This window comes from Ambystoma mexicanum, chromosome 12 (genome assembly GCF_040938575.1).
Source record: "Ambystoma mexicanum isolate Mex_15411 chromosome 12, UKY_AmexF1_1, whole genome shotgun sequence".
Taxonomy (NCBI): Eukaryota; Metazoa; Chordata; class Amphibia; order Caudata; family Ambystomatidae; genus Ambystoma; species Ambystoma mexicanum.
This window is the reverse complement of record NC_090936.1, coordinates 801,731,712-801,759,333: the sequence shown is the minus strand read 5'-3', so window position 1 is coordinate 801,759,333 and position 27,622 is coordinate 801,731,712. Positions and strand designations below refer to the sequence as shown.

The 27,622-nt window shown below is 44.1% G+C and overlaps 1 protein-coding gene across 3 annotated transcripts in view; it reads left to right on the top strand.

Moving 5' to 3' along the window:
• Positions 1-27,622, top strand: part of PPFIA2 (PTPRF interacting protein alpha 2) — a 2,558,488-nt gene that overhangs the window by 2,299,395 nt on the left and 231,471 nt on the right. For all 3 annotated transcript variants that reach the window (XM_069629312.1, XM_069629311.1, XM_069629313.1), the window contains 3 exons: positions 5,032-5,094; positions 9,385-9,414; positions 16,741-16,916. In XM_069629312.1, coding sequence (XP_069485413.1) covers positions 5,032-5,094; positions 9,385-9,414; positions 16,741-16,916 — 269 coding nt within the window. The remainder of the gene's footprint in view (positions 1-5,031; positions 5,095-9,384; positions 9,415-16,740; positions 16,917-27,622) is intronic.

The window sequence follows — 27,622 nt, the reverse complement described above, 5'->3', positions numbered from 1 at the left end:
ATAACAAAGGGAGAACCATTGATTGGATAGCAGAACATAACTGCTCGGCATCCATCACTAATAACTCCCCTCAATCCTGGTCTGACCACCATCTCATTTCCTTCTCCCTTGAAGCCTCGAGCCCCATCACCAACAATGTTCTAGCCTCAGCCATCCCACGAGAAGTAAGAAAAATATCACTGTGGAAAAATTGATCCCCCACATCCTCCCATCGCTCAACCAATTCCCTGCCACTTCCAACCCCCACGACCTAGTTGAAGGCTACAACAAATCCATGCGCACAGCATTAGACTCCATTGCACCACTCAAACTAAGTAAGTGCAAACCGAAAAAGCACCTTAACCAATGGTTCTCCAGCCACCTTAAAGTGCTCACACTGGAAAAACGCAAAATGGAACAATCCCGGAGACAGTCTCCCACAGACCATAACAAGACAATCCTGAATAAAATAACGTCCAACTACAAAAAAGAAATCATAGCTGCCAAACAAGAATCCTATAATCAGAGAATTGCACAAGCCAATTCCAGCTCCAAAGAGCTGTTTACGATCATCAATGAATTGGAAAGACCAGTGCTAACTCCAGACACCTGCGTGAAGGATAAACAATGGTGCACTAGTGTCCAAAATGCCCTCAATAATAAAATCACAGTCCTACAAATCAAAATTAAAAATAAGAAAGAATCCATAGCCAAACCATCTAACCCCACCAACTCCACCCCTCACCCCTCACCCCCACACCCCCCACCCAACCCCGCTCGCTTCAGCTTCTCCAGAGTCTCCACTTTAGAAGTGGAAAAAATAATTCTCAACCTAAAACCACCCAACTGTCAGGGCGATCTCTGCCCCCCACAAATCATTAAAGATGCGGCAAGAGACCTCTCGCCATTCATCACTAGACTCATCAACGCCTCCTTCTCTTCAGGTACAGTCCCCAGCAACCTCAAAGAGTCCTGGGTCCTACCCATCCTCAAAAAACCCTCTCTTGACCCCTCCATTCCCACCAACTACAGACCCATTACCACCGTCCCATTCCTACTCAAGATACTAGACAAGACAGCATACCTACAAATCCAAAAACACCTTGAAACAAACTACCTCCTAGGGATCCGACAATCAGGCTTCAGACCCCAACACGGGACAGAAACGGCTCTTATTGATCTGAAGGCTCAAATTGACACCCTCAGAGATAATGGGAAAACTGCTTTATTACTTCTCCTGGACCTCTCTGCAGTAATCGATCTAGTCGATCACAAAATCTTATGCAATCACCTGGATTCAGCTGCCCACTTTTCCCAAGAAGCCATCGGCTGGATTGAGTCATTCCTCAGCAACAGATCCATGCGTGTCTTCTCTACCTCTGCTGCCGCCGACCCCATCCCCATCACATGTGGGCTCTTGCGTCTCCCCTACACTGTACATCGTGTTCACAAAGCCCTTGTTTGATGATCTAGATGCCCTGGGTATGACCTACACTAACTATGCCGATGATACACAGATCCTCATCCCGTTGACGGGAGATTACAACCATGATTTGGCCTTGGTGAACAGGGTGTACCTCATCATCCAGGCATGGATGGCCTCGCACAGTATATGCCTGAATGATGACAAGACTGAACTCATCATCCTAGGGTCCACTGCAAACCTAACCAAACTAGACCACAATTAGGCCAACTTCATTATAGACGGGAACACGATCAAGGTAGCCAAAGAAGTGAAAACCTTAGGAATATACATTGACTCATCCCTCTCCTTCCATAAACAGATTAGCTCCATGGCATCCTCCACAGCCTACACATGTAAGCTGATAAGAGCAGTCAAACCCTTTCTATCCACCCAGAGCTGCATTACGCTAGCCAGAGCCCTCGTATTATCAAAACTGGACTACTGTAATGCCCTCTACGTAGGAGCCAGCAAGCAAGTTACCAACAAAATCCAGACACTACAGAACAACGCTCTTAGAGCAGCGCTCAGCCTCCCCAGGAGAGAACACATATCCAACATTAGAAGAACCCATAACTGGCTGAGCACCACAGACAAAATCCTGCTTAAAATAGCCTCCCTAACACACAAATGCCTCAATAACGCCGCCCCACGCTATCTAGCCGATAGAATAAGCAAACACACCCCCAACAGACCCACCAGAACTTCTAACGCAAATCTGCTCACAGTGCCCAGGTTCAAACGCACCAAAATGGGTGGCAACAGCTTCCAGGTGAAAGCTGCCCAACACTGGAACTCCCTCCCACCCCCCCTCAGAACACCCCAAACTTACACACACTTTAGGCGGAACTACATCCAGTGGATAAAGAACAAGGACCACTAATACTACTGCCCAACTCACTGCTACATACCATATAGTATGCTGATTTGTAATCTTGTAAACTACATGCTTTTTTGCTTGCCTGTAAATCTGTAAACTATTTGTCTCATTGTAACTTGTATATTCTTGTAAGTTTTTGCCCCTTTTGTCTTTTTGTAACACCGTAATGCATAGTAACGTGTAACCAAGCTGTGAATAACCTTGTTGCTCCTGCGCCCTCATACCCACGGGTCTGGTGCGCAATACAAATGAATAAACTAAACTAAACTAAACAAAATAAACACGTGTCTAACAAAGGTTGCAATCTTTACAATCTGTAGATCATAGACAGGCAACATGGAGAAGGGATATCAGTTGCAATCAATGCTTACGAAACTGCAATCAGTTCCCTTTAAAGTGCCAGGCACACATACTCCACATCGATGGATTCCCACTTCATCTGATGAATAATATTGGCTAGAGCGGCATTTGGAAACAGTTACTCCACTACATCTATCAAAGATATATGAAGAGGATCATGGTCACTTTCCAATTTGTCAATATTAGAGAATTCCTGAGGCAAACACCAGCAATTTACATGGAGCAGGATAGAATATATGAAACTAGATATTGTGCGCAATCGACATTTTGGCCTTGCTGGGCGATCTCTTAAAGTGGCTATTACACGGCTGAACATCTGCTTGGTGTAAACATGCTGCAAGAGGCAAAGCATCCTTATATGTTCACAGTGGTTATTTGGATACATGGGAGCAGAAATTGCCCAATCTTCATCTTAATCTCATATGTTTTTTATCAAAATCTGAGTCTTTTTCCCATCAGTGATGTGATTAAATGTCACCTTATCAGATAATTGATCGGCCACTGGAATAAGCATATTGTGAAGACAGATTATTGAGTTCCAGACAGGTCCTAAATAATCATTTAGTAGAGATAGTTGGAAGTTGGAACTTGAATTAGCTGAAATCTGTGAATTATCTGGGATCTGGCAAAGAAAAATAGTGTGCTTGGAAGCTATCAGCCAGCATTCAGATTCAAAGTCTCTGGTGCGTGTGACCATGAGCCCACTTAGTTTCTGGAACGAAACACGTCAGATATGCAGAGAGAAAGTCCAGATCTAGTGACCATGTTTCCTGAAGACAAATAATGTCAATGTGGTGTTTTTTTTTTTTTTTAAATAAAAAAACCATTATGGGAGTTCTAGTCTACTTGCCAACCCAGCTATGTTCTAGACGAGTAAATTAAGAACACTTCCTTTAGTGATGTTATTGTAAATAAAATGATAGGCTTATTCATGCCTTTAGGAAGGGCTAGAATGTCAATCAAGTCAAAGATTTCCATTCATCACTTTTTTGTGTGGATATTTTCTTCCTATCATTCCTTCCATCACCTGGCTGTGTATGCCTCTAGCTCCTGGTAGGTGGTTGAGTGAAGAATCTGTTACGGCAATTCTCATCAACGTCTGTGGGAATCCTGACAATGGGCCTCATTATGAGGTTGGAGGTAAGGGATTACCGGCACCGGTAAGGGTGCCAGTGCCGGTAATCCCTTACCTCCATATTCCGAGGTCCCTTAGCGGGTCCCGCAATGGGCGCTATTAGCAGGCCCATTATTAGCTCCATCCCCATTCCCATTGAGCCCTATGGGGGCTCGAATGGGAATGGGCAATGGTTCTCTGAATGGGGACTTACCGGGTCCTCCAAGGTTGGAATGAACCAGTAAGTCCCTATTTTGTGAACCCGGACCCGGTATGCGGTAAGGGAGTCGCCATGGCCTCCAACCTTGTAATGAGGCCCAATATGTCTGAGAATTATCCTTCTTATATGATCGTTCCTAAAATGTGCATAGACAGAATTGTTTGATATAATGAAGGCTTATAATGGAATTTAAACCAAAGAGCACCTGACCGGAAATGTTCAACTTTGATGAAACTATTGAATGTTGCCTGAATGCATTCGAATCCTGTATGTAATTAATAACTTTCAGGTTTATTGGAAAGTATGAAAGCGCATATGTTAGTCAAATGTAATCCTTTATTCAGTGTCTTAGTATTGGCTGCACAGCTTTGCCTTAGAGATGTAATATGCATTTAATTGAACGTTGACTGTGAATATAGCAACATTGAAAATAACAGATTTATGAATTATTGTATGATCACTTGCATTCACAATGAAAACTAAATAGCTATGAAATAGCCCTTTGTCATTTACCAAATGTTATCGGGGCCATCTGAATGATACAAACGGTTTTTGACCCCCCACGGGTTATGTCTTGACGTTTAAGGTTGATCTATTGCTGTGCATTGATGTGATATTAAAGTCACACACCTTTTTGATTGTAATTTCAGTTTGAATGAATGCATGTCTGAGATCATTCATTAATGTGAGGCATCTTGGTAAATGGCATCGTGTAAAGTCACATTGTATAAAAATCAGTGTATGCATGTTGTATAAGTGTGTGGTGACTGATGCGTCCTTCCTGATCACTTACAATGTAAGCAAAAATAAATATTGACTTGGAGGAAATGGCAGTAATTTTGTGAACTACATGTACAAACTGTATTGAAAAGCATGGCCATTCTTTCACTTGGACTATGTCTATCGTTGTGCTGATTATGATGCCATACGCTGTTAACTTACAGTGGTGCTGCCTTTCTTCTTTAACACTGCTTACATATGGACCCTACCTCCATCGCTTCGGTCATTGCCAATAGCCCTCAGGTAATGTGTGGCTGACACATGAGGAGATGGAAACCCTTGCAGCACCTGCCAAAACGGTGAGTCCCTTGTATCTGTTCAGTTACTTAGAAATTAGTTTCAGTCTATTAAACAGTTTTTCCAACATGTTAACTATGTCAGCCCTTACTGTAAAATGAATGTAGTTTTGAGATAGCCAGAGGCAAAAAGATCACGCCAGTGCGCTACTTGGAGGTGGGCTGTCCTAAAGGAAACTCAGGTTATTTCACAATATGCCTGTGCATCGAACAGTTGACATGCAAAGGCATCTGCTGCAGCCATACAGACACCGCAGAAGCAGCATCCTAGCACAAAATCGTAAACGGTGTATATAAATTAGTCCATCTTTTATAATATCAGTGTTTGAAATTGCATGGAAGAAGGACCTTAAATTCCCATTAATCATTGATAATGTGATGCGTCAGGTCCTTTTTACCATGTGAGGTACACCATTCATGATACATGTTTTAATTATCTCCCATAAAAAGTCTACCCCTTGTGAAGTATGCAATATTAAATCAGGAAGTTGCTCATAGATGTAGATCTACCACTATGTCATTTAGCTCAACAGCTGGAAATATTAGGTGAGATTGAGGGGGGAATCCAGGAGTAAAAATGCAACAGGGACAAAGGTCGTAGAGTAAAAGAGATTAAGGGATGCCAATTATGTTCGACTAGTTGTCACCCTACACTAAATTCCCAAGTGATATGGAATGAAACAGTTCAGATGCGCCAAAGATGAACATACAAGCTCCTTCCCATACTTTACACAGAGGTTCGAGCCCATATGGAAGAATGTCAAACCAGCATTTATACTCCTAGTTTTCTAATCAACTCTTTCCCATGCAAATCTCTAGGTCAGGTTTGGCTCTCCAGGCGTGTTTCCTTGTGTCAGAGTTACAAGGGTAATATTCTTGAAGTGGCACTGGACATACATGATCGTCCTTCAACAAAGAGTGGGGTCTCTGAAGTGGCACTACATGTATGAGGAATTCAATAATCTGCACGGTGGGTGCACATTTGCCTGGGCTTTTATGAAATGTTATATGAAATTGAATGATGGTATATTAACCTCTGGAAAAAGTCTGGGGCTAATCCTCACACCTTCCTATACTCACCGCAAGACAAACACATAGACATGTGTACTCTGGGTTGACACAGCATACAGGCGCAGTCCCCCTGTCAAATTTAGTTGGAATGTGCCACCTAGGAGTACATCAAGGCATCTCAAAAGGGGGAGGGCAAAACCTTCCCCCTGCCATGGCCTGCCTAATTAAATATCAAAGGCTCCATGTATCGGCCCTATCCTTTGTTGGCCCTACAGAATAATGGCAGCAATTATGCATAATTAGCATACTTATACGTATAGTATACGTCAAACAGGCTCATATGGGGCATAGCTGCAGAAGCTAACAAAAGACAGGAAAACCCCCAACAACCTTAGATATGCACTGTGTCAACCTGAAGCCAGCTCCCACCCCTCAGTATCAATAGCAGTGAAGTGTCATGCCTGGTACATGTGTTTGTAGTATTAACCAGAGAGACCATTTGATCCACAACAGATACAAAGATGTGTGGGACTTAGTAGTACATGTTTTCACCCCTTAACCTTTCCTGCTGCAAAGCACCCTGGTTATGACCTAACACATAACAAGAGATTGTTGGTGTGGACCCAAGATTGCTCCATTAAGGCAGGCTTAGCCTACACCAATCTTTGGGGCCCATTTGGCTTTAAGAGAGGGTTGGCAGATCATCTGAAGACTTTGCAAGGAGTAACAAGGAGTAACAAGAAGAACTGATTTGGACCCTGGCTGAAGGTACAGTCTGCCTTACAGCTTCTGCCAGTGAAGAAAGGCCAGGAATTCCAAAGAGGGAAGCAAGCTCCAGAACCGGTGCCTATCCACTACAGGGCATGCCCTGCTAGGCTCTGCAAGCAAGCTTCCTAGGTGGGAAGTGCCAGAGAGTCTCTGAACCAAAAAAAGGTCAAGTCTGTTGCCTGCAACACTCTCTTCAGCTTTGGGCCGTCTACCTTAAAGGACGACATGAGCCCAGTGAAGAAGCTAGAAGGAGTGCAATAACAAGCATCAACGAGCATCTGCCTGAAAGGACCTTTTCCAGCCAGTCCAGCCCCTCGAGCTGCAATTGACTGCACCACTGACTGTTGTCACCCCGCAGTCAGTAATGTTGTCTGAGACGCCTCGACCAGTACTTCAGACCCACCAACCAAGACTGAGACAACAATTCCTGACCCTGAGCCGCTGTGTAGGCCAGCCTGCAACTGTACGTCCGGCCTCACTCGCCGAACTGCCTGCCGCCTGATACCCGCAGCTGTCTCCCATATTGAACTTTGTCACAGAAGCTGCAAAGCACCCTGAAACCGACTCGACTCTTTCGAACACCAAGAACTTCTACAAGCACAAGGTACATTGTAGTTCTGTCGCCCTGGTCCTTTTTCGAAGGCCCCTAGTGACATTTTATCACCCATTGCTCCCTTTGTGCTGAAACCAAGTATCCAAGAACTATTGCGATTAATTACTTTTCCGACTACCCTCCTGTCAATATCCGGAGTGCATCCCCTTTCCTTCTTAAACTGTCTGTCCTCTACATTCTTTTACAGGTTGGTCTGCATTTTGCAGTGCGCTAGAACTATTTGTTGAATAATAATTAAGTAGATATGTGTATTCAACCTTGACTGGAGAGTCCTTTTTATCATTAGGTGATAATTGTATTTTTCCTGTGTTTCAACTAACCAACGATCCATGACCTTGCAGAGATAAGCCTGCCGTTGCATCCACGTTACCAAAATTGGACAAGGAGGTTTACAATTTGCTTGTGTTTCCAATCTGTTTGGATCCCTTCTTGTGTACTAGAGGTGTGGGGCTGATTGATGGTTTAGAAACCAATATTCATCCCTGGACCACTGGTGCCCCGGAAGTTGATTCATCACAACATGATTGTTCATTAAGAAAGAGTGCAGTCCCTGAGATGGCACTGGAAATACATGATCGTCCTTCAACAAAGAGTGCAGTCCTTGAAGTGGCACTGGACGTACATGATTGTCCTTGAAACCAGAGTGCAGTCCTTGAAGTGACACTGGACAGACATGATTGTCCTTAAAGCAAGCGTGCAGTACCTGAGGTGGCACTAGGAATACATGATCGTCCTTCAAGAAAGCGTGCAATCCCTAAGGTGGCATTGGACATACATGATTGTCCTTCAACAAAGAGTGCAGTCCTTGAAGTGGCACTGGACGTACATGATTGTCCTTGAAGCCAGAGTGCAGTCCTTGAAGTGACACTGGACAGACATGATTGTCCTTAAAGCGATCGTGCAGTACCTGAGGTGGCAGTAGGAATACATGATCCTCCTGCAAGAAAATTGTAGTCCCTGAGGTAGCACTGGACATACATGATCGTCCTTCAATAAAGAGTGCAGTCGCTGAGGTGGCACTTGACATAAGTGATCGTCCTTCAAGAAAGCATGCAGTTGCTTAGGTGGCACTGGCCATGCATGATCGTCCTTCAAGAAAGATGAGGTGGCACTGGACTAAGGTGGCACTGGACAAAGGTGATTGTCCTTCAAGAAGGAGTGTAATCGCTAAAGTGGCACTGGACATATATTATCGTCCTTCAAGAAAAAGAGCATTCCTAGACATTAAGACCACCAAAGGATTCTGGGAATGTCTCTTTTAAAGGTGGAGCTCATTGGAATGCACAAATTACAATAGTGACACCCTCACTTTTCTGTAAGTAATGGATTAGTAAATTTTCATCTACTCTGAGCAAGAAAAAGCCAGAAAAGAATATTACACAGGGGGTGAATAGCGCACACATGTATTTATTTGATGTATATTTTAGATTATTTGGACTTAATGTACATTTCTCTTTATCGTGTTGACACAGTGACTACAAAACACTTAACATGCTACACAACAGATTTCTATTCAGCCACATCACTGCCGTAGTTAATCTTCCCCCACAGTACCATACAAGGCCAAATTGAATTCTTCAATTAAACTACACTTTTTACATCGGTTGTTGATGCCACTCATGCCCATTATAATTAAATATCTCCTATTCATTTACCACAGAGAAGATGTGAGGTTATTTTGCGAGATAAGGTGGCGACGAGCAATATCAGAAGGGGACCCTAACATAGCTCACATGTCAAAGAAGATCAGTTATTACAAGTGCCTCTTACAGTATATTCATAAAATTGTCGCTGGATGAATTGGTTAATGAATAGCACTTTCGGGAACGTTGTCAAATCCTTTGCCTAATGATCCCTTTTTGTATTTTCTTGCATACTGAACGGGTCTGCTCCTAACACAGAAAGAGTCGGAAGAAGGAAGCTGGGCACAGGTATGGAATGTTGTTTGTCTGGTGAACCTGATTATTCGAGGCGCTCATTCCCTAATGCATGACCCCCGTGCTCTTGTAAACTCTCCTCCCGCTGTTACAACTCGCTAGGGATGTCGGCCATTATAGTGGTTTTATCCAACGAGGTTTTCCCTCTAACCCCTTCCTTGATCTACGTGATCCGACCACAGCTGATTTGACCACAGCCGGAAAGTTTGCATGAGAAAGGTGCGAACCACCAAAAGTTTGCAGCTTTCTCATGCGAACACACGTACATACACACCCACACCCCCAACATAAACAAACCCCACTTACCTTTTTCTTCATGCTGAGTCCCTGCGGCGCCAGTTCCCTTTCACTTCAATGATTGGGAACCGGCGCTGCAGGGACCTTTTTTTCCTTTTACGGGGGCTGCAGGGGTTTCCCCCAAACCCCCGCTCACTATACCACACAGCATAGTGAGTGGGGTGTGCGAGGGATACCCCCGCAACACCATTTTTTTTTGTTTTTTTTTTACTTACTACCTTACTAACTTTTGGTGTTCGAATCTTTGGTGGTAGCATTTCTAGAACTTTTCGTTCATGCGACCGTTTACATACAGTCTTTTTGTACAATACCCCTCCCTCCATGTGCTTATAAGAGTTTCACTGTAATTTGTATTTTTGCTGTAAAACTTCACTTCATAATACATATGGAATATTTTAAATGAGTTGTGTACACCATGTCGGCTTATATTAAATGGTCTCAAATCAAAATGGCGTGTTTAGTATGCACAACAAGCATGTATGTGACTGGCTCTGTAATTGCTGAAGATTTTCTTCGCCAATTACTTTATTTCAAGGTGACAAACTATGCTTCAATGGGGTAAGAATGACCTAACGCCAACAAAGTCAACATTCTCAGTTAGTCACAAGACCCTGGAACAGAAGTGTGGGTGGGTAGGCGGGGCCGTCGAATGTATAGAGCACCACAGGGCAGCTGTGCACTGATTTCACCTGTACACATTCATGCTCCTCAATGGCAATGTAGGTTTACATCCGTCGACTCAAAGTGGTGCACAGACTATTGAAAAACCATCAGACCTTTTAAAAAGTTGTTCTAGTGTGTCTAGTTCTTGAAACTTGTCACATTATCACAAAACAATACCAAAAACACAGACAATATTATCTAACAAATAGAAAACACATATCGTCCATCCTATTTCATGTTGGAATGATTAATTTCTAACATCACAATATATAAAAAAATAACATCTCAATAGAACTCTATTAAAATAATCTATTCAGGCGTACTGTACTTTGAAAATAAACATCTATTTGCGGTAACTTCATTCCTAAAGGACTGTGATAAGAGCAATATGTTTCAAGAACATATCCCTCTTTCTATCTGTGTACATTCTTTTGAAAGCAAAGGTTGTGATGAGTCCCAGTGCCAGCACCAACCCCTCTTTCTATTGTGACTCTGACAAAGAATGCTTAAGAGCACTTCTTAAGTGGTCATTTAGGTTTTCAGCTTCCCCTCTGGAAGTCTTTCTTTGTTCTGCTATGCAGATGCCCACACACCTTCTTTAGATAATCTGCAGCCATTCCTCACTGTCCGCATTGCTTTGTCTGGGATTTTGCCACAGAACGAAGCCACAAAGAGGGGGTGTTGGCATGCACATGTTCACTAAAGAAGCATCCGCCTTCACCTCATGGCTGAGGCACATTAACTGTGCATTCCCTGGTCAAACACAGAGGTCTCATTTAAGACCTCTGCATTCAGCTCTTTGGTGTGGGAAAGTGAATATGCTTGGAGAATAATGAAGATCAAGGTAGGCTCACATTATGCAACCTCAATGACAAGGAAGATCGCCCATTGCAATTTGTCTTTAGGAAACCCATTCTTTGTTAATGGTTGGGTTTGAACATTGGAATCCTGAGAGTCGAACAGGATCAAAGGTATTTGCTAATAGTTTCTGGAAATATTTTCTGGTGTAGAGATGGGTCCTGCTTAGAGACGTAGACAGGGTAGAACTGGGCACGCAAGGCCCACCCGAAATCTGTAAATGCCCACTCAGCAGCTCTTTGAGGGCATTTACAGATGTTAATGGCACTGCGATGGGAGCCAACTACATTAGCATCAGGCCCCACATGTTAGGCAATCCTGTTTACGCCTCTGGTCCTGTTGCCTCTAAGGATTCCTAGTGTTCTCCCTCCCACCATACCTTACCTTTCTACTCACCTCTGCTCCCCTCCCGGCCTTGCACGTCCCCCTACCCTCTGAGGAGAAGTCTGGTTCTTCTTGCGAGACATCTCATTCTTGCCACGTCTCCTCCATCACCCACTGAAAGGGGAGAGTGGCTGCGGCCGAGTATCAGTTGCTCGATGGTAATTCCGCAACAGGTTTCCTCCTTTCTGTGGACGGTCTGACAGTAGCACCAGGCCTGGCCCTAACAGCCTTTTGTGCAATGTGTACCCTTATGGAAGTACCACTTATGGTCCCCAGCTGTGGGCAGTAATGGGTAACTATAATCTATGCACCACAAGATAACCCTCCCCCTAGCAAAGTCTTTAACATATAATGCCCTGAATGCATGCTTTCCATTGGGTATGTTTTATTGATTGTATGGTCAGATGTGTGCTCCAGGGGTTCTAAACTGCGTGTGCCCCAAAAATGTATCTGACATTTTTACACTGTCCTTTTGCATTTGAAAACCTTTAACTACCCAGATCAATGTATTTGTATTGTTAACATGTGTGGGTAGGTTTGCACAGCTGGGATGAGAGCCCATACACATTATTTTAAATTGGACCTCCAAACATCGTCTGCTGCCCTTGGTTGTGATATTGTAAAGTGTGACGAAGTCAGATGCAGTGAAAATCAATAATTGCACATGAGTCATACACCTCATGTATGTTCTCTACTGTTTGCGCTCGTGGCATCTCTATTTGTGATCATCTGGTGCCATCTCCTAGATTTCTGACGGTACTGCAGTTCTAGTGTTTGATCCTATATATTCCCACCTTTTGATTGTATGTAACAGGAACCCAAAAACAAAAGAGACACTACTCATCATGTTTTCTTTGCATTCTGACAAAATTATGCACAATTCATCCTCTAGCATTTTGCTCAGCTGGAAACTAGAATGTCAAACCATTTTAAATGAGGTTGGCATATCTCTAGATATATGTAAAAATAACCCCCCCAAGTCTAGCTAAGAACATTCCCCCTCCCCCTGAATGATAGCTCTGTACACATAATAAAAGGTCAGAACTAAGAACGGTTGATGTACAGTTAGTGGAGGAAAGAGCATCCAGTAATATGCCAGGATATCTTTTAAAATTCCCAGCTCGACCTTGGAAAAGTAATTTTATGAAACTGCAGTTTAACTTGGAACCAACTCTTCAAGTACTAAGATTAAAAGCAGGGATTAAAAGAGCCGACAGAACATGTAGGGTATCTAGAGGACCTGAAATCGAGACCCTGAAGCACCCTTTTGTAGAATGTGCCCCGCTACTACATCAAAGAAATGCATATTTTGTACAATTAGTTCATTGTGTCAGTAGAATTGATGGAAATGTGTTTTGGGCTCGGACATTAACAGTCATCCCGACAGCTTTTATATTGGCAGCTATTCGTTTTAAACTATGAATTTTTGAAGATAATGGCCCTCATTACAAGTTTGCCGGTATCCTGCCGAATGCCGGCAAAAGTGACCTACTCTTTCCGCTGCCTGATATACCAGAATTACCAGGATGCTACATGTGGCTGAAAGGGTGGTAAATCCCCATTCCATTGAGTCCCTTAGGCCTCATTGGAGGGGATTGCCAGAAGTCCCCGCCGGCACCGATAATACCGGTGGCAGAAATACCCGCTGTTTTTGTGCCAGTGGGTATTAGCTGGAGGTAAATAAGGGAACCCCCCCCACCAGCAAACCTGTAGTTTGCCAGTCCGGGAAAGTGACAGTCACAGTAGTACTTCAATTTTTCCCAGACTGGCAAACTTGTAATGAAGGTCAATGCACTAAACTTGGATGACATATTATAGAGATTAAAATTTAAATGTATTTTTTCATAATGTTTTTTGTATTTTATGCAAAATGTTAGTGTTATGTTCTGTAATTGAGTAGGGTTTATCTTGTAGAAACCAACTCACAATTTTAAAAACACAGGAAAACCGAGAGTCATCTAATTGCTCCATATTAATTTGCATTGATTGGATCAGAAGCCCTCCATTCCCACCTGAAAGACAAAACCATTCAGTATACTTACTACCAGAGCACTCCAAACTCCACCCCTCTAAAAAGCGTGCAAGTACTAACTTTATCGGAGTGGTGCAAACGGTGGGACCCTAGGACATGGCTCACCCTGTAAACAGTCTTCCAAGCAGTTTTCTGTCCCTGCCTCTTCTACTTTAAGAAATATGAACTCAGATAATTTTAGATGAAGAGGTTGTGAGGAACCGTAATTGTAGATTGGGATAAATATTCCATTTTGCAGCAAATCCCTTTCAACCTTGAGATCGCAAATTTTCTATTCACAGATTTTAAATCTACTTTCTGGAATTCGATTGGATAGGAGAACAATAATCAGTATGAATACTGTGTGGTAAATTGAGAAATGAAGAGTTGCATAGATGCATACAAATACACCATGAAAAAAGTTAAGTTAGTGCATATCAAATGTGACGGATCTGTCGATCCATGGGGATCTCCGGATATGACCTTTTACCATGGGGCTAGGGCAGTGTGGCCACCATCCAGTGGTCCCCCTTGGGTTGGTCCATTGGGGAAAGATCACCTGGGGAAGGATAATCCCTGTGGGATGCAGGACGACTGTATAAATAGAACACAGAACATTCAGCCTCTACCACCCTCTTACACATAACCCCCTCCACATCCCCCCCTATCTCCAACACTCTACAGTATGTATGTGCAGGGTTGAAGAATCTTTCCCTTTAAATCAGACTCGAACATGGAAGAAGCAGACCCATCTAGGGAAGTCTATGGAGAGGCAACGTACACCTCTGAAGATCATGGTGCACAGTCTCGTTGGAAGCTCCCTATTGGTCATAGGGAATATAAATTTGAAGAAGGACTTACCCTGTCAGAAAGCCCTCTCTGGAGGACCCTTGGGAACCAGAAGAGTCCGCATGGAAAGAAAGAAACTAACCGAGACGCCACAACGAGACTTGCGAATACCAGAGACGGTCCACCTTGGAAGGACTGTGTGACGAGCAGATAGAACAAGTCTGCATACATTCGCTAAAATGGGGAAGAGTACGGTGTGCTAAACGCAAACTGCAGAGCCGTCTCAGCGCTGAAAACCACTCTGGACGCAAAACAGACAGCACAGCACGAACCCATGCAGACCATGAGAGGAGGTACGCAGAATACTCGAAAGACACTGGGAAGTCAGAAAGCTGTTGGCAACCACATAGAAATGAGAAAGCATCACAGAAAAGCATCTGGGTCTCTGAGAGCAGTGAAGTAACACTCATCCGAAAAAAAAGATGACAAGGTAGCACTTCTCAGGGAAATACACCAAGGCTGCCAACGGTATTCTATGCACAGAATAGGCCAGTCTGCAACCCGCACCCATGAGAACGCAAGTCTAACACTTATCTTCATAGTCACAGTACATAGTAAGAGAGTGAAACAGGGTACCTGTGACCTGCCTAAAGCAATACTAAGAAAGACCAGTGGATCAAAGACATTCCCCTGGCACTCTGAACTATCTTTAGAGAGCCTGACAGTAGTCAAAGGCAGGGATTAATTCCCTCTGATGTGTGTTAACATTGTGTTGAGCCAAGAGAAAGGCGACACTCTGTTGACATTTTTGAAGAAATTGAAGTTAAAGAACCACCATGGTCAGGCATCCACCACAGCTTGGGGAGTGCATCCAAAGTTATTCTTCTTCATTGCAGTACCAGGTGGGAGGAAAGCAGGTCTGCCAACCAGGGTCAACGACCCAAATCAGCTGGAGTAGTGCATCCCAAGCTATTCTTCTTTTCTGCAGTACCTGGTGCGAGGAAACCAGGTTTGGCAACCAGGGTCAAGGACCCACCTCAGCTTGGAGAGTGAATCCCAAACTATTCTTCTTTGTCGCAGTACCTGGTTGGGGGAACCAGGTCTGCCAACCAGGGTCAGGGACACACTACAATTTAGGGAGTGCATCCTGAGCTATTCTTCTACGGTACAGTAAGGCCTAGGTCTGCCCACCAGGGTCAGGGACCCAGAGACATAAAAGGAGGCCTGAGAAAGGCCTAAGAAACCTGGGGAAGTGAGTCATTTCTCCAGGCATTGAACTTCATAGAATACTGGGGAAAGCCCACAGGTAAGATAGGCCTTTCCCCTGAGATTGTTGTTGTGTTGAACTGGATGAAGAATCCTGGGGTAGAGAGTCAATCCCCCAGGCCTTGGCTGGTGTTAACGATCCAGGGGAAGAAAGCCATTTCCTGTGGCATTTGTGGCTAGTACAAGAAAAAAGAGGAGGGAGACATCCTCTTGGTCTTTTTATTTGGAACATTTGTTGTGCACCAGTTTGAACTTTATGTTGAAAGAGGATATTTATGAAACATTATCCAAAGGAGAGCGCTGTACACTTTATTCTTAAATTGTTGACTGACTCAGTTTATTATTTCAAAGTAGGAAAACCCTCTCAGCCTTAGGGAAAGATACGTGTTTTCCCAATCCCATTTTCTTTAAATAAATGTCTTTAGAACCCTTACACAAGGTTCTCCACTGACTCCTTGAACTTATGTGGACTCAAAGTGAAAGCCTGTGACTTTTACAATAGTGCTTGCACATACAAATAACAGGCACACATTCTGTACTCGTCCCTGTATAACCTGACTAGCAAATCCCACTTCACAAAGTCTTCCATTCAATAAACACCATCTAGTATAGAAATCCGATGCTTATCAGTGCAATCTCTAAAATCATCCATGCCACAAACATTGGCAACCTCTTCCTGATGCAGAACTTCAATGCACACATCATCATAAAAAAATGCACCTTTCTGCACCTCCCTTTTATTGTCACACTTCAAAGGCTATGGCTTACATCACAACAGTCATAAAGGGAAATTGGAGGATGCCTCTGAGTCATCCATCTGGCCTTATGGACGTGAAGCCTCTAGGAACCTCATGTGCTCTACTGCATGGGATGTCAAACCTGCCCCCTCTCGCTAATGCACACACAGACATTTATATTCCTTTTTATCAACTGACCATCTGAGTCCAACAATGCCTTTCTTAAGACATGATGAAGGCAGAACATATTTTCTTGTGTTGTACTGTTAATCTCCTTGGACGATTAATCTAAACAAGTTATTTTTCTCTTGATAGACTCTGGCGTATGGTGATATGAACCATGAATGGATAGGAAATGAATGGCTTCCCAGCTTGGGTTTACCTCAGTACCGAAGTTACTTCATGGAATGTTTAGTAGATGCAAGGATGCTGGATCATCTGACAAAAAAAGACCTCAGAGTGCACTTAAAAATGGTGGATAGCTTTCACCGGTAAGTTCTCGTTAGAAAGTGGCTATATGTGTGAGAATGTAGAAGGAAAGGAAACACGTGTTATGGAACTCTAGTTTTTTAATATGATAATCATCCTTAGAAGAACATGTATGCATTTCCAAGAAAAAGAAACTTCAGTTGAAGGGATATTATAGTTATAATGCAAAACCTACAGAACACAGAAATTTGACAGTTATGGTAATCAATGCAACCATAACTCGCCCCACCATGCACTGCTCGAAACATCACAGGCTTCACAGGTCAACGTTTATTTGTGAATCACCAGCATGTTTGCGAGTTAGTAGTGTCTAACTCATGAGCACAATTACTTTTCCAGGCAAACCAATGTTTATGTTCAAGCTCTAAAATGCAATTATCTAGCTCACTTCCGTTGCAGCATCTTCCTTTGCCATCTGTTAGCAATGTCAAAAAAAGATTACACTGTACTCTAAGCATTTTCTTCTTTTGTGACATCTGCTCATGCGTAGCTAAAGCCAAATGAAGGAAGAAAAACTTGGAAGGAGGGGTAGATTTCTATAGACTTTTGTTAGTCAAGAAAATAAAAACCTAACTAACCCTATCTCTAAGAGGGGTTTTTATTGCCTCAACTATATTTCAAATGGGTCTGTCATGATGTTCTTGAAAACTAAAGAGTCCACCGTCACTTGTAAAAACTCAAATTCTATCCTTTACACTTATAACTAAACTGGAAGATTGCATCAGTGTTACTGGTCCAAGACAATGACGCCCTTCTCCAGGACTGGGTTTCCGGTTGAAAGTTCCTCACTAGGGAGAATGACTCCCTTCTCCCTGCATTCCTTGGCTTTATTTCACAGTTCACAACACCGAGGGAATGTCTCCCTTCCACTGGCCTTTCTTTCTTAGGTTTTATTTCACAGTTCACAATTTAACACTTTCAGTCTTTCATTTTGAGGGTCTCAGACCCAGGCATCCCCGTCTACAAAATTGGGTAAACTTGATTCACTCTCCTATCAAGTACTCTCAATAGTAAGATGATTGCATTAGTCTTTTCACGTGGTTGCAGGCCCCAGAACTGTATTCCTCTACTGTTGGGATATGGCAGATCTGGTTCACTGTCTTGCCAGGTACTGCCATGAAGAACATGGCTTTTATTACTCCTTGTTTCTTGTGGGAGTGGGTCCCAGACCCACATTTCTGTATATGCACATCAGGCAGAAATGATTTGCTCACCTGCCAAGTACTGCAACGAGTAAGGTAAGTGACAACTCTTTCTTGTATTCCCTCTTTAAGATTGGGGTATTTGTTATCTTCCCAGATTGGGAAACCCTTCCCACGGGTAGCCCCTCTTTCTCAACTGCAGTGAGGGTTTTTTGTCCTGCACCTGTTACTTATATAGGGTACTGCGTTACTGCCTTCTGAGTCCCAAGACTATCATGCGGCTGCACCAGCTGGCTCGTATATCCCTGTATCTTTCAGGATCTTGTAGGCAGGCTCACATCTGCGCTGGGGTTTCGATTCGCCTTGTCCGTTTCTGCATCTGGTTCTCTCTCTTTGGTGACTTCACGGCTTCAGGCACACTTCCCTTCTCACATCTGCCTCGGACCACACGTACTCCACTTTGCCGCCAGTCTTTCTGCTGTTTGCCTGCCTTTCGGTTAGATCCAGTTGGACCTTCTAACAATGCTTTTGTGCTTCTGACTAGTCCTGGTCTACAGCTGATTTCCATTCCAGTGGGGACTCGGCTTCTCTTGGGACAGATGAATTTCTCGTTCCTCCTGGGAGGGCTTGAACATATTGTAAGTTCTCTGTTCATTTTTGTTGTGACTAGACTGCTCATTTAAATTCATGTTGGTGCTCTTCATTGTTCCGCACCTCCTCCTCATCTCAGTACCTGTTAATACTTCTCCCTTGGGTAGTCTCTATTCTTCCTTGTCTCAGTAGTTGTTAAGTCTTCAGATTTACAGTGATGCATGTAAGTGTTAGGAAAGGGGTTGGAGTCTACAGAGTAGGGAGGTGTGAGGGGTGTTGGCTCAGGGTCGTTATACCGCTGAACCACTAGGCCCTTTTAATGAGGTAACGCTTTATTGGATGGATGGGAATGCGGAATTTACTCTTACACCAATAATAAGACTGACTCAGGAAGTTGGCAAAACATAGCTGTTTTAATATCAATTGTCTAAAACAGGGAGTACAAAAGATATCAACAGACGTCTCAAAGCATATCTCTCAACGTTTTACATGAAAAAATACACTTATTATAGCAAAAACCTGTCATCATTGACGTCATACTTTGTGGAAAGCTAAGAAAACTTAACTAGGATTGTGGTTGCTCTACGGGGAACATCTAGATATACTTTCTATGGAAGATAGGATTATGATTGGGTCTCTAAAGTCAGGTGGACAACTATGCCCACCCCTAGTGCAAGTCATCTTCATTGTCATATACACAATGTTTCATTGGCTCTAAAACTATAGGGTTCTTTGCTACGTGGCCCTCTATAATTGTTGGGCATGTGTGTACTCTTCTGGAATATTCCACTCACTAGCAGCATGCAAGCTGGTACCGCAGGTGCTTGTAGGTGGACTTCAGCATGCCTCCCCACCCAATTAGCCCATCGTCCATCATCACTCCTGCTGTCTGCCATTTGAATTGCCTTTGAACTCGGCCTTGCAAAGTATCAGTGTGCCTAAGAATAGAAAAGAGTGTGAGCACGTTCCTATCTTCAGTCTCGCTGTAGCTTGCCCAAAGTCTATTTCCATCTACCCCATGTGACAGGAGGCCGTGTTTTAGCTCCTTCTTCATATTTAAAACTATTAAATGAATAAAACGTGGCACTCATAGTGTTTTTCCATTGGACCTCAACAGGAGCTTGCCTCGCTTCTCAAGTTTATTGTATCTTGTCGAATAGATAACCAGTTTCTTGGCTGCCTCAAACCCTGACACTGGGCCAGACAAGCCTTCTCGATTCTTCCTCCATCTTCAGCTGCTTTTCTCTGCTGCACCACACTTTCATCCATTTTGCTACTGAGGTGCTGGTTTGCTAGAATGCGACGTCGAACATCCAGGTTCTATACACATATATATGTTGGCGCCACCACCTGCAATCTATTCACTACGTATAGCCTGCCTTCTGGTTACTTAGTCTACCTGCGTTGAACAGTTATAAAGTGACTTATATTTTCTTCAGTGTTCTACACATATGCAATCTTCATTCCGCACATGAAATGTTACTCAACTCTTTATTTTGTCATCAGATTCTATAAGGTCTATTCATCTTCTCTCTTGGTATCACCTCTTGGCATGTCATCTTTGCTTCATGTGACATCACCAATCTCCTCTTTCATTCATCTTTACACTTCTTCAGGAACCTCCTTTAAGAGACTGTCATCCCACCGTGAGTACATCATATAGGGATTTCTCATTGGATACCTTGTTTCGAGGATTCTTCGTGGGATAGGTACCATTATCGGCAATTTGCATGTTGCAATTTCTGGCTTCCAACATATAGGCAAAATAGGGGCGGGATTTCTGGTAGAGTCATTTAGCTCCTCCTGTACATCTCGTTCTCCCTAGATGGTCGCCTTTGTCCCCATAGGGGGGGTCTCTCCCCATGAGATCCTTCCTCTGAGTACCACCCCCAGGGGAACTATCGGATAGGAGCCTCACCTACCTGGCCTCATGGGAAGGGGCTCCCCTGCAGGGAGAAGTGACGACATCTAAGGATTCATCACAGTAGGTACAATTGCAGATTGTGGTAGTGGTGAAGAAAGTCGAGAGCCCCATTGAAGGTGAAATAAATGTGAACACAGAAGGAAGACCTTAGAATGGCTTTAGACTTGACAACATTTTTATTGAAATTATTTTGGGCTGTACGGCCATCCCTCCCTGTGTCTCTCCTTATAATTTCAACCAACTCCCTAACCCAGGTGTTTCTAACCCCCAGGTGAGTAGATAGAGAAGATTGCCCTCTGCAACTACTTAACTTTCCATACTCTATCCTGTTGATAGTTCACTACTAAGAATGGAATTGTGCCTTTCAGACACCCTGTTTGAATACATTTTCCTGGTGATCTAGGGTTGCTATCTGTGTCTGGCTGAGCTTACCATGTCTGAACTGATTTCATGTGGCGCGTTGAGCTGCTACACAGCAGAAGTGTTGTGGCTCTACCGCTGTTGGTCCTCCTCCTGCACAAGCTGGGTGCTGGATGCTGCAGAGATTTCACTAGTTTGGTGTCTGGCTCTGTAATTTCTTTTTCCCATGGGTGCTTCTCAATGGTTTCCCTTGGGATTCAGATATTGCTAGGAAAAATCAAAGAACATGGGCATGTACTTGTTGAAGAGACATGGCTGAAGACAAAGATGGACTTTGTAGATAACCGCTGGCACTTGTGGCCTGGAATTGAGACCCTTTCAATGTCCATCACCTTTGTCAGAGTAGGATTTTTCCCCTTTTCTGGTCCTCTGTCCCTGCTTGACAAGGCCCATGTGTTGACTTTGTCACACACCTCCACCATTTTCTTCAACACAACCCTTTGTCACATCACCCCTACTCAAAAACAAGTTCTTTTGACCCCTGCACCTCTCTGTGGCATTATGCAAATAAAGGAAAGTCTGTGCAGAGTAGGACTTTCTCAGAGTAGAACAGGCATACCCATCATTGGCAACTCAACCTCATGGTTTAAAACTTGTAGGCTAAGGGGTGTTTGGGGGTAGAAATTGATGTCCCCATGTACACATATGATTTGTGTCTGGTGATCCAGATTCAGATCCTTTAAGTCAATTAGTTAAGCCTGGATATTAGTTTTCTTGTTCCCTGAGTCTAGGCGAGCCTTCACCTGGATAACCTGGATTTCAAAAGGGAGATGATATGTATAGTCCATAGTACATACTGCCCAGCCTCTGGGTTCCGGCCCCTCATCCTCCTCTTCAGGTAGCAGATCTGCTAGATACTCCTGTTCTACTGATTCCACAGTCTATCCATGTGTTTCCACCTCAACAAGGAAACTTGACCTTGAATTGAGTAGTCTGATTTCCATAGGTTCCTCCTGTATTTTATTGGGACAAAAGCAAGCCAAGCGTCATGGCTTCCTGCATGCATAATCTCTTATGGGTTTACAACAGGGTGGAGGTTCAGATGTCCTCCTGTGCACCAATGTAGGTGTCCTTGGATTAACCTCAGTGGGGGTCAGGAAGTTGGGACCCACCCCCCTGATGCTTGGACTTGTTTCTTATCCCCAATTAGCTTCCTGGGCATAGATGTCTCTTTGATGTGCAATCACTGTTTGTATAGCCTCCTCCAAAATGGGTTTATGAAGCTGCAATATGACTTTCTACAGCTGTAGAGGCAGCAACCCTATAAACTGATCAATACCTCCAAATCCTTTACTTCCTTCAGATCTTATCTGCCAGTCACTTGTTACGTATATCCCTTCACTGTAACATAACCGTCTTTCTGATTCCCGTTGATGTACACATAGATGTCAAAGGCAAAACAGATGGTACTCTCAGATTTGTTTAGCCTCTCAAGGATACCTCTATTCAAATCTTCATAGGAGGTCCTTACATTTGGATTTAAGGCTTAGAAGGCTTTTTGGGCATCCCCAGCCAAAATCTGAGTGATGTATTTGTTCCATCCATTTCGTTGCTACCATGCCATTTGTGCCACCCTTTCAAAATGAATGAAGAAAGCTGAATGATCTTTTCAGATGCTGAGCTTTTGTGGGATGGTTTGGGGTACTTCTGGTTGTTCTCATTTCTCTGTGATTGCCCCCCCTGTAGAGCTGCTTACGTTTCTTGATGTTGACAGCTGATAGTAAGTTGTTCATCCACTAGAGACCATAGGATGCCGACTAGATTTCATAGGAGGCCCTCCATAAGCATTGAGATGCAATCAGTGCAGCGGTGAAATGGGCTACATAATACTACTGGGGCTTCACCCATCGTGTTGTCCTCTTCAGAGGAGGAGGGTTTTCTCCACTGGTGGAATGCCAATCTACTTTCAATACTTCCTACCCTGTTGCCACTGTCACGAGTTTGCCTTAAACTACGGGTTCTCTTCTGGGCCTCTTTTATCTGGTCCAAAAAGGTTTACTGGGGTGGGAGGTTGCCCTGGGTCTACTCTCTCTGAGACGTATTATGACCCTTCTGGTAATGGGTTGAGGATTAGGAATTCCAACTTTACTCTTATTTCCCAGATGTATCTGTCCTAGGGCTTGGTGATGGTGGTTACCTAGGACGCTCCTGTTTCAGATGTCTCATTTGTGTTTCCTTGTCACAGGCCAGCTTCTGTATTGGGGTCTAGAGGATCCCACTACTGAAACCATTTATTTTTTATTTTTATCTATAGTGCGATGCGAAGCCCAGTGGCATGGAGGCGCTAAACAAGACAGACAACAGGTAACAAGATCAGAATCAGAAATTAGAAGGTCAGAAGAAAATAGATGAGCAGAATAGAATAGTTTTCAGTCCCTGTCTGAAGATTGAAAGCAATGTTCAGGCTCGCAGATCAGGTGGAAGAGTGTTCCAGAGCCTAGGGACTGCATGGGGGATGGCCCCTTCTGCAACACAGGTGAGCTTTGTCCTGATGGTGACAAGAAGAGGCATATTATTTGACTGCAATGTTCTGAGGGCATGTAGCCATGATAAACATGTGGCCAAATACTCCAAACCATGGCCATAGAGGTAGCGATGGGCAATGCAGTGTACACGAAACAGAATGAACTGCTCACAGGGAGCCAGTGTAAGGCTCTTCTGGCTGAAGAGACATGGTCTGTTCTGTGCAGCCCCTTCACAATGTGTACAACATTGTTCCGGATGACCTGTAACCTGGAACATTCCCTTTTGGAAATCCCTAGAAGCAGGCTGGAGCAATAATCCAGCTTTGGCCCTAAAATGGTGCGTACAGACATGGCACAGTTATAAGTTTGAAGGCCGAAGCTGTGCTAATAGCTTCAGGTAGTAAGATGTGCAAGAGACCAGGGTCCTTGCCTGCACCTTCACTGACAGGTCTCGATCCAGGGTGACTCCCAGAGTCTTAAACCTGGATTGAATTTTAATAGAGAAACCTGCATTATTGAAGTGGCAATACTCTTGACTAAGTTTCCACTGTTGGGGAGCAGTTCCTACCACCATAATCTTGGTTTACACCATTGGGAAGCAGTTCCTACCACCATGTGTCAAAGATGGCCCAAGTATCACTCCAAGGCTCAAAGGTGGTTCAAGGATTTCTATTAACATTCCTGTGGGTCCTAGAGGTGTGCCTCTCTCTCTCATCTTAATTGGAACCTCCTACCTAAGTCAGCCATCTGTAACCCCCACAGGGTTGTAGATACAGAAGAATAACTCCAACTGTCTAAAGCTGCCTTTGACTGTATATGAAAGCCTAAAGTCAGAACATCCTTTCTTACTCAACTCCCTCTGGAAATTCTTAAGTTTCCCTACTCTATCCCGTTGTTAGTGTTTACTGTGATTTGGAATTGTGCCTTACAAACCTCCTGTTGGAATCAATCTTCCTCCTATCATGCTCACTCTCACCTCTCACTCTCCTGCTCTTCCTTCTAATTTGCTTCCTCAGCTCCATCCACTTCTCTTCAATCCTCTCTCAAACTGTCTGTCTTACTGATGTCTCTCACCCCTTTAAGCCTCACCTCCACCCTTTGATACTACTTCTCCCTCTTCCTGCATTTAGTACTCCAACCTCTACACTACTCCAACATTTCTTCTTACAACTACTACTCTTTTGTCCACACTGCTACTCCCAGCTCTAAACTACTACTCCATCCTCCCTCCAACTACTACTCCCACCTCCTCATTACTACTCCCTCCAACCACTACTACTCAGCCACCCTCTTTTCACCCAGTGCCAAGCACTTCGCAGCCACTCTTTTCACAACTCTACTTATCCCTCTTGCCACACTACCATGCACGCTCATACTGTGGTAGTGCTTTCACTCATTGGCCAGTACCTCATCTTCTCCAGAAACCACCTCCACACTGTGCCACTCCTTCCTCCATCTTGCTGGTCTCTTCGTCATCCACTTCCCGTACCTCTGACATCACCCGAATATCCCATACTTCCTGCTTCTCATGAAGTTGTCTATGCCCATCCACCTGCCTGAATTGGGCCTCTGTGCCTAACCAATATAGCCTCTTTCACCCCCCCTCTAATACTTGTTGTCTGTACTACCTAGTTCCTCGACGTGGGTGAACCACTGCACACCAATGATGACCCAGGGGGCTGATGACTTGAGTTTGTCTTCCAGGCTTTAATTCTTTTGACCCCATGGGTAAGGCCCATTGTTGGATGTGGCTGTATGCCCTGTATTATTATCTGGTGGTCTAGGGCTGCTCTCTGCAGCTCTGTGGGTTTGCCATGTCTGCATTGCAACAACGCATGGCTTCCCTCTCTGCTGCACAGAAGTGGCACCACAGATCAGTCCCACTGTCAATCTTCCTCCTGTGCCGGCTGGGTGCTAGATTTGGGATGGTTTGCTCTTTGAGGTCATGTCATGGTGGGGATGATTTGTATCTGGCTCCTTAATACTAATGGGGCTTCCCCCCTCTCTTCGTCCTCTTCAGGGTAGGAGGGTTTTCTCCACTGGTGGAATGGCAAGCTACTTTCAATACGTCCTACGCTGTTTCCGCTGCCTCGAGTTTGCCTTAGACTATGGGTACTCTTCCGGGCCTCTTTTATCTGGTCCAAAAATCTGTTATTGTGCTGTGTGTCTGGAATTATGCTGTCCTCGTGTGAATTGACTGGGGTGGGAGGTTGGTCCGGATCCACTGACGCTGAGAAGTATGTTGACCCTTCGGGTAATGGGATGAGGCATAGGAATTCCAGCTGTATTATTATTTAACATATTTCTCTGTCCCAGGGCTTGGTACTGCTGATTACTTAGGACTCTCCTGTTTCAGATGTCTCATTTGTGTTTCCTTGTCACAAGCCGGTTTCTGTATTGGGGTCTAGAGGATACCACTTCTCACACCATGTGTCACAGACGGCCCAAGTATCACTCTAAGTCTCAGTGGTGGTTCAAGGATTTGTATTAACATTTCTGTTGTCCCCAGAGCTGCACCTCTCTCTCCTATCTTGATTTGAACCTCCTCCCTAACTCAAGCATCTGTAACCCCCATAGGCTAGTAGATACAGAGAAATGACTCCTACTATCTATAGCTACCTTTGACTGTATATGAAGGTCTAAAGTCAGAACATCCTTTCTTACTAAACTCCCTCTGGAAATTCTTAAGTTTCCCTACTCTTTTCTGTCGTTAGTGTTTACTGTGATTAGAGATTGTGCCTTACAAACATCCTGTTGGAATCAATCTTCCTCCTATAATGCTCACTCTCACCTCTCCCTCTCATGCTCTTCCTTCAACTTTGCTTCCTTGACTCCCTCTACTTCTCTTCAATTCTCTCTCCAACTGCCTGTCTCACTGATGTCTCTCACCCCTTTAAGCCTCGCCTCCACCCTTTGATACTACTTCTCCCTCTTCCTGCATTTAGTACACCAGCCTCCACAATACTCCAACTTTCTCTTCCCTCCAACTAATACTCTTTTTTCCACACTGCTACTTCGAGTTCTACACTACTACTACATCCTTCCTCCAACTACTACACCCTCCTCCACATTACTACTCCCTCCAACCACTACTACTCAGCCACCCTATATTCACCCAGTGCCATGCACTTCACAATCGCTCTTTGCACTGATTCTAATAACCACTCTTGCTACATTACTAAGCACTCTCATACTGTGGTGCCACTTTCACTGATTACCACACCTTCTCCAGAAATCACCTGCATACTTCACCAATCATTGCTCCATCTTGTTGGTCTCTTGGCCATCCACCTCCTCTACCGTAGACCTCCCCCAAATAGCCCACACTTACTGCTTCCTGCAAGGGTATTTTATGCCGCTCCTCCAGTCTGCAATGGGCCTCTGTGCCTCACCAATCGGGCTTCTTCTCCCCTTCTAATAAGTGTTGTTCTTGGCCAAATTAACAAATAGGAGGCTAGGCACCACTCACTTCCTCCATGTGGGTGAACCACTACACAGCAATGGCAACCTAGGAGGCTGATGACTTGAGTTTGTCTACCAGGCTTTCATTCTTTTGGCCCCACAGGTAAGTCCCATTATTGGATTCGGCTGTATGCCCTGTATTATTCTCTGGTGGTCTAGAGTTGCTCTCTGTCGCTGTGTGTGCTCGCCACGTCTAAATGGCAACACTGCATGACTTCCCTCTCTGCTCCACACGGATGGCACCACAGATTTGTCCTGCTGTCGATCTTCCTGCTGTACCAGCTGAGTGCTAGATTTGGCATGTCTTGTTCTGGGTGGTCAGGTCATGGTGTTCAGGTGATTTGTATATGGCACCATAATAATATTTCCCTTCAAGTGCTTCTCACCGGTTTCTCTTGGAATTCAGATGTCTCTGGTGAAATCAAAGAACACTTACAGGTAACTTGTACCAGGAGCATGGCTTCATACAAAGGTGGACTGCTTAGATACATACTGGCACTTTGGGGGAGGGAAAGGAATGTGAGCCCTTTCAATGCCCATTGCCTTCCTTAGGGTATTAATTTTCCCTGTGGAGGTTACCGGATCCCGCTTGACGAGGCCCAGGTGTCACTCGTGTCACAATGCCAAGGTGAGAGAAGGAAATTAGCAAAGGTTGTGAATTTCATTTTGAGTTATTAGTATTCATAAATCCACATAACTCTGGG